The following is a 9,864-nucleotide window of genomic DNA, read 5'->3' as shown; positions in this document are numbered from 1 at the left end:
AATATTTTTGCTGATCTTTTGCTCTATTGTAAGATGTGAGTTACGCAGCCCCTTGCTCCCCAAACCCTGGGTTTGTTCTTATATCGTGTTCAATATTCTACTAGAAGTGTACTGCAGAGGGTGATGGGTTGCTCGGCACAGTTCCTCATTTGGGCGCTGTGTTACTGGGTTTAACCTGCCGTCTCCTCCATTTGTCTTCACTTGATGCATCTCAGGGGAGCCCAGCAGACAGTTAGCAATTACTGCTCAGGATTACACTCTCCTCCCTCCCCAGGCCCAGAACGCACCGCTCACACACTCCTTTCATCCATCCTCTCTCCACTATCATCTATCTATTCACTCACTCTGATGCTCTGTCTCTCTATCCCATCCCTCTATTCTCTTTCAATCTCACTCCCTCTCTCATTTTACGTTTTACATTAGAGTCATTTGACAGACGCTCGTTTCTAGTGTGACTTACAGTTATGATTTATGATTTTTATTTGGATCCCCATTAGCTGTTGAAGAAGCATCAGCTATTCTTCCTGGTGCCCACACAAAACATAGAACATGACAAAATACACAACCCTAATGGACAGGGACAGCAACAAACATGTCAATTAATTAAGAACACTGCGACTAAAGAACGCTACGACTAAAGAACAATATGACTAAAGAACAATATTACATGTTTTTTGTTTATAGTGCATTTAACTTAAGATGGCTAGGTGACGATCACGTATCACAATTGTAGTAAGTCAATTGTTCCTCAATAACGAAGTTGACTGAGATGTCTTATTTGAGATCATCTTTGAAGAGGTAGGGTTTCTCTCAGCTCCCTGTCTCTCTCTTCTCCTTTCTGCCATTGGCGTGATGAATCTGACTTACACACACAGGTACTAGTCAGCACTAAATATAACCTACACTCCAGATGACTTGGGTGCGTATTACCTACCAAGGCACCATTTCTCCATCCACTGCCTCCTGTAACCTCAGGTGTGCGTGTGGTTTGGGATGTTAGCTGGATGAGGTAAAGTACCCTTCAGCTTGAGTCTCTACTTGGTACATATGCAGCTGAGTGGAGCTGGGCTCTGATAGGATTTCTGAAGTGGGATCATTGTAATGGGTTCTCTAAAAAAACACTGCATTGAATACCAATTAGGGTCGCTTCAAATGTTATTTGGTACTGTATCATTAGCTTTTATCTGATTTATGCACCGAAGACATTATTTTTATCATGATGATCTGTTAATAATTATCATCTCATTATTACCTGTCAGTGTGATAGTACCGCATCATTCTGCCAATTACACAGCCATCGGTCTCTCTCTCCCTACCTCTCTCCCTATCTCACTCTCTCTCTGTCAGACCAGAGATGGACAGACCAGGGAAGGGATAAATTACACAGCCATCGGTCTCTCTCTCCCTACCTCTCTCCCTATCTCACTCTCTCTGTCAGACCAGAGATGGACAGACCAGGGAAGGGATAAATTAGCACTTTGTAGGGAATGGGAGGTTTGAGGTTGGGGCAACCTAGTCAGATACAGTGGGCTCCAAAATGACTGGCAATGCACAAACACTACTTAAAAAAATATAAACAATATAATTATAGGGAGAAACTCAAAATACCAACATGTGAGAAATACTGTACTTTATTAATGTTTCAGTGGAACCCAGCAAAATCATTTGTTGATTTAATTAAAAATCAATGTCCTCCAAATTAAGGTTTCACAATTAATGGCACCCTTAAAGATTATTGTAAATAACATCTACCAAAATCAAACCAGGAATTAAATTCCACTTATTTAAGTTTATCTAAGTCTTAAGGAACTATATTGAGCCATTACATCACTTCCGGTTTCACTAGGATATACAAATGAGGTAACACACATGCAATATCCCTCTGTCATCCAACACCATGAAGAAAACAAAAGAACTGGCAGTTCAAAAGAGACAGATGGTCGTAGACCTTCATAAATCTGGTAATGGCTACAAGAAAATCCACAAAGGATTGAATATACCACTGAGCACTGTCAGGGCAATTATTATTTTAAATGTTAAAGATATGGAACAGTTGAAAACCTCATGGTTAGAGGATGCAAATTCATTTTGCCCCCCAGGATAGGGAGCAGGATGGTGAGAGAAGCAGCAAAATCCCCAATAATCACTGTGAAAGAATTGCAGGCCTTGGTGGCCTCTTGGGGTCACCAGGTTTCAAAAAGCACCATCAGACGCCACCTTCACAACCACAGGCTCTTTGGAAGGATTGACAGAAGAAATCAGTTTCTGACCCCAAGACACATACACAAGCATTACCTACTCATTACAACGCTGTGTGTACCCTGGGGCTGCTAGCCATGCCATGTGTCTTGTATTTTCCATGGGTTCGCTGATCAACCACTCATATTCTGTAATCTAATGCGGTTTAAGTTGTTCTGGCTTAGTTCTACATCCTAGTGTGAAAGCTCTCATTAAGCAAATAATAGTCTACCAGTAATACCCCTCTGGGATTTTATCCCATGAAACCATTGTTTCTTTTCTCAGCAGGTATAGCCTCTCCCAGTAGCTGTGAGGTGAGTGTGGCAATGATGTTAAGGTGGTTTGACTGTTATTATGAGATGCCAGGATTCAGATTGCATGCCAGAGGTTCCGGAATGGCAATTAGTAATGCAGACACCCTGCTGGAAGCAGATCCTCCACTAAACAAATAGGCCTAGTTCTTAGTGCATGTGACAGTTTATTTTTAAGTTCCATTACTTGGCTGGTGAACAAACTCCTTGGCAGAATGAGGGTGAATAATGATAGCAAGTCTTTGCTCAGTGTTCCTTTACTTTACCTGCTCCTAACTTCTGTTACATTCAAGAGTTCCTAAATTACATGCCCCAAACCACCTGTCCCAAACGTATAGCCCTTCTTTCCCAACACCTCCGTTAGTGAGTGGTAGACAATAATAGAGGGTTATCAGGGACCTACTAGCAATCACGCCAAAGCCATAATTGCTCTAGACCTACAATGATCCTCTCTATATAGCAATAGTTAAGATTTAATAGATTTATTGTCTGCTCATAAATGATTTAAGACCATACACTGGCCATATCCTGTTCCTGATGGTCTATGTATTCCTTCCCTACAGCCCCACTCAGGCCTCTCAGTCCAGGGGGGCTTTGGGACATCCTGACTTTATCCTGCTTGCGTCGCTGTAATTTCAGCCTGTTTATACAGTACCTTCAGAAAGTATTCAGACCTCTTGACTTTTTCCACATTTTGTTACGTTACAACCTTATTCTAAAATTGATTAAATTGTTTCCTCATCAATCTAAGCACAATACCCCATAATGACAAAGCAAAAACAGTTTGCAATTTTTTTGCTAGTTTGTAAAAATACAAAAAACGAAAATATCACATTTACATAAGTATTCAGACCCTTTACTCAGTACTTTGTTGAAGCACCTTTGGCAGCGATTACAGCATAGAGTATTCTTGGTTATGACGCTACAAGCCTGGCACACCTGTATTTTGGGAGTTTCTCCCATTCTTCTCTGCAGATCCTCTCAAGCTCTGTCAGGTTGGATGGGGAGCGTTGCTGCACAGCTATTTTCAGGTCTCTCCAGAGATGTTCAGGTCCGGGCTCTAGCTGAATCTCTCAAGGACATTCAGATGCTTGTCCCGAAGCTACTCCTGCACTGTCTTGGCTGTGTGCTTAGGGTTGTTGTCCTGTCGGAAGGTGAACCTTCGCCAAAGTCTGAGGTCCTGAGCGCTCTGGAGCAGGTTTTCATCACGGATCTCTCTGTACTTTGCTCTGTTCATATTTGCCTCGATCCTGACCAGTCTCCCAGTCCCTGGGGCTGAAAAACATCCCCACAGCATGATGCTGCCACCACCATGCTTCACGGTAGGGATGGTGCCAGGTTTTAATCCAGATATGACAATTGGCATTCAGGCCAAATAGTTCAATCTTGGTTTCATCAGATCAGAGAATCTTGTTTCTCATGGTCTGAGAGTCTTTATGTGCCTTTTGGCAAACTCCAAGTGGGCTGTCATGTACCTTTTACTGAAGAGTGGCTTCCGTCTGGCCACTCTACCATAAAAGCCTGATTGGTGGAGTGCTGCAGAGATGGTTGTCCTTCTGGAAGTTTCTTTCATCTCCACAGAGGAACTCTATAGCGCTGTCAGAGTAATCATCAGGTTCTTGGTCACCACCGTGAGCAAGGCCCTTCTCCTCCGATTGCTCAGTTTGGCAGGGCAGCCAGCTCTAGGAAGAGTCTTGGTGGTTCCAAATATCTTCCATTTAAGAATTATGAAGGCCACTGTGTACTGTCAACTGTGGGACCTTATATAGACAGGTGTGTGCCTTTCCAAATCATGTCCAATCAATTTAATTTACCACAGGTGGACTCCAATCAAGTTGTAGAAACATATCAAGGATGATAATTGGATACATGATGCCCCTGAGCTCAATTTCGAGTCTCATAGCAACAGTAGAAAGACATTTGAAAAAAAGAGTAGAAAGGCTATATACAGACACCTGTTAGTCAGGCTTATTGAGGTAGTATGTACAGTGGGGCAAAAAAGTATTTAGTCTGCCACCAATTGTGCAAGTTCTCCCACTTAAAAAGACGAGAGAGGCCTGTAATTTTCATCATAGGTACACTTCAACTATGACAGACAAAAAAAAATCCAGAAGAAAAAAATACAGAGAAAAAAATCCAGAAAATCACATTGTAGGATTTTTAATGAATTTATTTGCAAATTATGGTGGAAAATAAGTATTTGGTCAATAACAAAAGTTTATCTCAATACTTTGTTATATACCCTTTGTTGGCAATGACAGAGGTCAAACGTTTTCTGTAAGTCTTCACAAGGTTTTCACACTCTGTTGCTGGTATTTTGGCCCATTCCTCCATGCAGATCTCCTCTAGAGCAGTGATGTTTTGGGGCTGTTGCTGGGCAACACAGACTTTCAACTCCCTCCAAAGATGTTTTATGGGGTTGAGATCTGGAGACTGGCTAGGCCACTCCAGGACCTTGAAATGCTTCTTACGAAGCCACTCCTTCGTTGCCCGGGCGGTGTGTTTGGGATCATTGTCATGCTGAAAGACCCAGCCACGTTTCATCTTCAATGCCCTTGCTGATGAAAGGAGGTTTTCACTCAAAATCTCACGATACATGGCCCCATTCATTCTTTCCTTTACACGGATCAGTCGTCCTGGTCCCTTTGCAGAAAAACAGCCCCAAAGCATGATGTTTCCACCCCCATGCTTCACAGTAGGTATGGTGTTCTTTGGATGCAACTCAGCATTCTTTGTCCTCCAAACACGACGAGTTGAGTTTTTACCAAAAAGTTATATTTTGGTTTCATCTGACCATATGACATTCTTCTTCTTCTGGATCATCCAAATGCTCTCTAGCAAACTTCAGATGGGCCTGGACATGTTCTGGCTTAAGCAGGGGGACACGTCTGGCACTGCAGGATTTGAGTCCCTGGCGGCGTAGTGTGTTACTGATGGTAGGCTTTGTTACTTTGGTCCCAGCTCTCTGCAGGTCATTCACTAAGTCCCCCCGTGTGGTTCTGGGATTTTTACTCACCGTTCTTGTGATCATTTTGACCCCACGGGGTGAGATCTTGCGTGGAGCCCCAGATCGATGTAGATTATCAGTGGTCTTGTATGTCTTCCATTTCCTAATAATTGCTCCCACAGTTGATTTCTTCAAACCAAGCTCCTTACCTATTGCAGATTCAGTCTTCCCAGCCTGGTGCAGGTCTACAATTTTGTTTCTGGTGTCCTTTCAGAGCTCTTTGGTCTTGGCCATAATGAAGTTTAGAGTGTGACTGTTTGAGGTTGTGGACAGGTGTCTTTTATACTGATAACAAGTTCAAACAGGTGCCATTAATACAGGTAAGGAGTGGAGGACAGAGGAGCCTCTTAAAGAAGAAGTTACAGGTCTGTGAGAGCCAGAAATCTTGCTTGTTTGTAGGTGGCCAAATACTTATTTTCCACCATAATTTGCAAAATATTCAATAAAAATCCTACAATGTGATTTTCTGGATTTTTTCCTAATTTTGTATGTCATAGTTGAAGTGTACCTATGATGAAAATTACAGGCCTCTCTCATCTTTTTAAGTGGAGAACTTGCACAATTGGTGGCTGACTAAATATTTTTTTTGCCCCACTGCACATGTAGGTATCGTTAAAGTGACTGGTTGCATCACTACCTGGTATGGCAACTGCTCGGCCTCCGACCGCAAGGCACTTCAGAGGGTAGTGCGTATGGCTCAGTACATCACTGGGGCAAAGCTGCCTGCCATCCAGGACCTCTACACCAGGCGGTGTCAGAGCAAGGCCCTAAAAATGGTCAAAGACCCCAGCCACCCCAGTCATAGACTGGGAGCTCTCGATGTTGCAGCTGTAGAACCTTTTGAGGATCTCAGGATCCATGCCAAATCTTTTTAGTTTCCTGAGGGGGAATAGGCTTTGTCTTGCCCTCTTCACGACTGTCTTGGTGTGTCTGGACCAATCTAGTTTGTTGGTGATGTGGACACTAAGGAATTTGAAGCTCTCAACCTGCTCCACTACAGCCCTGTCGATGAGAATGGGGACATGCTCGGTGCTCCTTTTCCTGTAGTCCACAATCATCTCCTTAGTCTTGGTTACATTGAGGGATAGGTTGTTATTCTGGCACCACCCGGCCAGGTCTCTGACCTCCTCCCTATAGGCTGTCTCGTCGTTGTCGGTGATCAGGCCTACCACTGTTGTGTCGTCAGCGAACTTGATGATGGTGTTGGAGTCGTGGGTGAACAGGGAGTACAGGAGGAGACTGAGCACGCACCCCTGGGGAGCTCCAGTGTTGAGGATCAGCGTAGCAGATGTGTTGCTAACGACCCTCACCACCTGGGGGCGGCCTGTCAGGATGTCCAGGATCCAGTTGCAGAGGGAGGTGTTTAGTCGCAGGATCCTTAGCTTAGTGATGAGCTTTGAGGGTGCTATGGTGTTGAACGCTGAGCTGTAGTCAATGAACAGCATTGTCACATAGGTGTTCCTTTTGTCCAGGTGGGAAAGGGCAGTGTGGAGTGCAATAGAGATTGCATCATCTGTGGATCTGTTTGGGCGGTATGCAAATTGGAGTGGGTCTAGGTTTTCTGGGATAATGGTGTTGATGTGAGCCATTACCAGCCTTTCAAAGCACTTCATGGCTACGGACGTGAGTTCTACGGGTCTGTATTCATTTAGGCAGGTTGCCTTTGTGTTCTTGGGCACAGGGACTATGGTGGTCTGCTTGAAACATGTTGGTATTACAGACTCAATCAGGGACATGTTGAAAATGTCAGTGAAGACACCTGCCAGTTGGTCAGCACATGCCCGGAGCACCCGTCCTGGTAATCCGTCTGTCCCCGCAGCCTTGTGTATGTTGACCTGTTTAAAGGTCTTACTCACGTCAGCTACGGAGAGCGTGATCACACAGTCGTCCGGTACAGCTGATGCTCTCATGCATGCCTCAGTGTTGCTTGCCTCGAAGCGAGCATAGAAGTCATTTAGCTCGTCTGGTAGGCTCGTGTCACTGGGCAGCTCGCAGCTCTGCTTCCCTTTGTAGTCTGTAATAGTTTGCAAGCCCTGCCACATCCGACGAGCGTCGGAGCAGGTGTAGTATGATTCAATCTTAGCTCTGTATTGACGCTTTGCCTGTTTGATGGTTCGAAACAGGGCATAGCGGGATTTCTTGTAAGATTCCGGGTTAGAGTCCCGCACCTTGAAAGCGGCAGCTCTACCATGGCTTCTGGTTGGAGTATATCCCTGGTTGGGGTATGTACGTACGTACACTTTGTCTTTATGGGGTATTGTGTGTAGGTTGCTAAGGATTTTTTTGTATTTAATCCATTTTAGAATAAGGCTGTAACGTAACAAAATGTGGAAAAAGTCAAGAGGTCTGAATACTTTCCGAAGGCACTTAACATTGTGGATCAGGACTGCAGACATTGCTGTCGTGGCAGCCATGCCATGCCATTCCCCAACCATGGCCAGTGCCAAGGCATACCCTACTGCCCCATAAAGAGAGGAGGATGGGATGGTGTGGATGTTGGAGTGTTTCTTCGGTGTTGGATTCTAGGGGCTATATTAATCCCCTTCATCCTACCTGGGGGGATGTCTCTGCTCTGCCAACTTTCCCCTCCTCAAGATGTCTCTGCTCAAACCTGACTTACTTGACTTAGGGCTTATCATCTTTTCCCCCTTTGGAGCATAGGACATCCATCATGGTTCTCCACCTCACTCTTTCCCCCACTCTACCCTGCTGTATCCTATAGTATTATATAGGCTATCCTATAGTAGGCAGTGAATCTCTCCATAGTCAAGCCTCACCAAACATAGACCTGTTATTCCCCTTCTGTCTCCGTGGTGCCTCCTGCCCTAACTGAGCCTAACTACTCTAACTGTAGGCTAATTCAATTCCAGGTCTGGGAGATTGTCATGGGCAGGGTTATTCTGGGTTCCAGTCTTTGTCACTGTTGGTGCCGGGCTGGATTGTCTAGTTCTGCCTGGTTTTGTCTTTTCCTCTGGCTGGACAGTTTTGTCTCTCTGTGCTTCTGCACACAGTGTGGACATTCAGCAATCTCACCCATTACATCACCTGGTCTGCACAGTCAGTCGCTGTGTGTCTAAACTGGTTCTGCCTGGTCACTGGTCACCGCCCACTGGGTGAAGATGGCGGTCCAAGGGTGCAGACATGGTGAGAGCCTTCGTCTTTCTTTTCCTGTCTTGTGTTTCCTCGCCCTGCCTCGTCTCTTTTCTCTCCTCCCTCTCCCTGGACGTCTCCTCTTACAAATAGGAGGGTTTGTCTTCCCATGTTTAGGGATTACTGGAGGACAATTGATCAGCACGAAGAGAGACGTCTTGTGTTGTCATTGTTCAGTCTCTTTAACACTACCAAACAGTTAGGAGCAGAGTTATTTTTGTTGTCGATTTTGTGACTAGTCATATGTTGGTCTTGGTTTGTCATGATTGCCTTTTGTTGTGGTTGCCATTTGTTGTTATTATTTGAGGAGACTGTCTGTTGGTAGCATGTCATTCTGTCAGATCAGATTGTGGTAATTGCCGAGGCTCCGAACTGTCAACAGACATACAGCCCACTGGCCTGTGACTGAAACTGAGTCACTTTAATAGACTTACTGCCTGGTTCTCACTGCTTATGGTGCTGCTGCCTGTCTCTATGTAGAAGTAGAAATGGGGTAGCAGCGCCTTCCAGGCGTTGTTGTCAGTAACGTGTGCATGTGAGGGCTGCTTGTTTTTGGCGTCTCCGTAGGTTTGTTCACTTCCTCTGTGAGGTCAGAATGAGCTGCCATGTTGCTAGTGTGAGTGTGGAAGTGTAATTGCCTATGTGACATCTTCCTTCCTCTGCAAGCTAAATGGACACTTTCACACCAAGTGACATGCTTTGGACATTCTAGGGCTAAGCTGTGCATGATTACTCCCTCATATAGCAGAGATAAAGATCAGGAGGAGAAGACTAAGAGAGGAAGAACAGAGGAGGACTGACAGACAGAAAAGTATGTAGATTCTGGAACAGTTTGTTAAGAAGGGAGAGTGAGACCACAAGAAAGAATACAAGTAGTAGGGACAGGAAGCTAAGAGAGGATAAGGGTGGTCGAAGGAAAGCTGAAATACCTTCAGAAATGATCTGAATGTGTCAATTGAACATCATTATTCCATGTCTTCCTGGAACCTGGGGTGATAGTATGTTTCCTGATACTTCTGGATGGATTCTAGGCTAAATCAACAACCCCTCGCTCCTCATGTTGAGAGAATCTCCGCTCCTTTCAGAAATGTGAAAGACCCTCCTGTCTGTTCAATAACCTGCCAGAGCTGTAGAGACTGGTTTCCAAGGCTCCAAAGT

General features: G+C 44.7%; 1 protein-coding gene across 2 annotated transcripts in view; it reads left to right on the top strand.

Moving 5' to 3' along the window:
- LOC139410962 (oxysterol-binding protein 2-like) overlaps nucleotides 1–9,864 on the top strand; it is a 72,920-nt gene that overhangs the window by 45,393 nt on the left and 17,663 nt on the right. Inside the window, exon 1 of one of the 2 annotated variants that reach the window (XM_071156696.1) lies at nucleotides 8,644–8,700. The exons of the other annotated variant lie outside the window; for it this stretch is intronic. Within the exon in view, the coding sequence (XP_071012797.1) occupies nucleotides 8,676–8,700 (25 nt within the window). The 5' untranslated portion in view covers nucleotides 8,644–8,675. Of the gene's footprint in view, nucleotides 1–8,643; nucleotides 8,701–9,864 lie in introns of those variants that run through there. 2 annotated transcript variants of the gene reach the window in all.

This window comes from Oncorhynchus clarkii, chromosome 6, assembly GCF_045791955.1.
Source record: "Oncorhynchus clarkii lewisi isolate Uvic-CL-2024 chromosome 6, UVic_Ocla_1.0, whole genome shotgun sequence".
NCBI lineage: Eukaryota > Metazoa > Chordata > Actinopteri > Salmoniformes > Salmonidae > Oncorhynchus > Oncorhynchus clarkii.
Note: the sequence above shows the minus strand (reverse complement) of the source record. Positions and strands in the feature narration are given on the sequence as shown.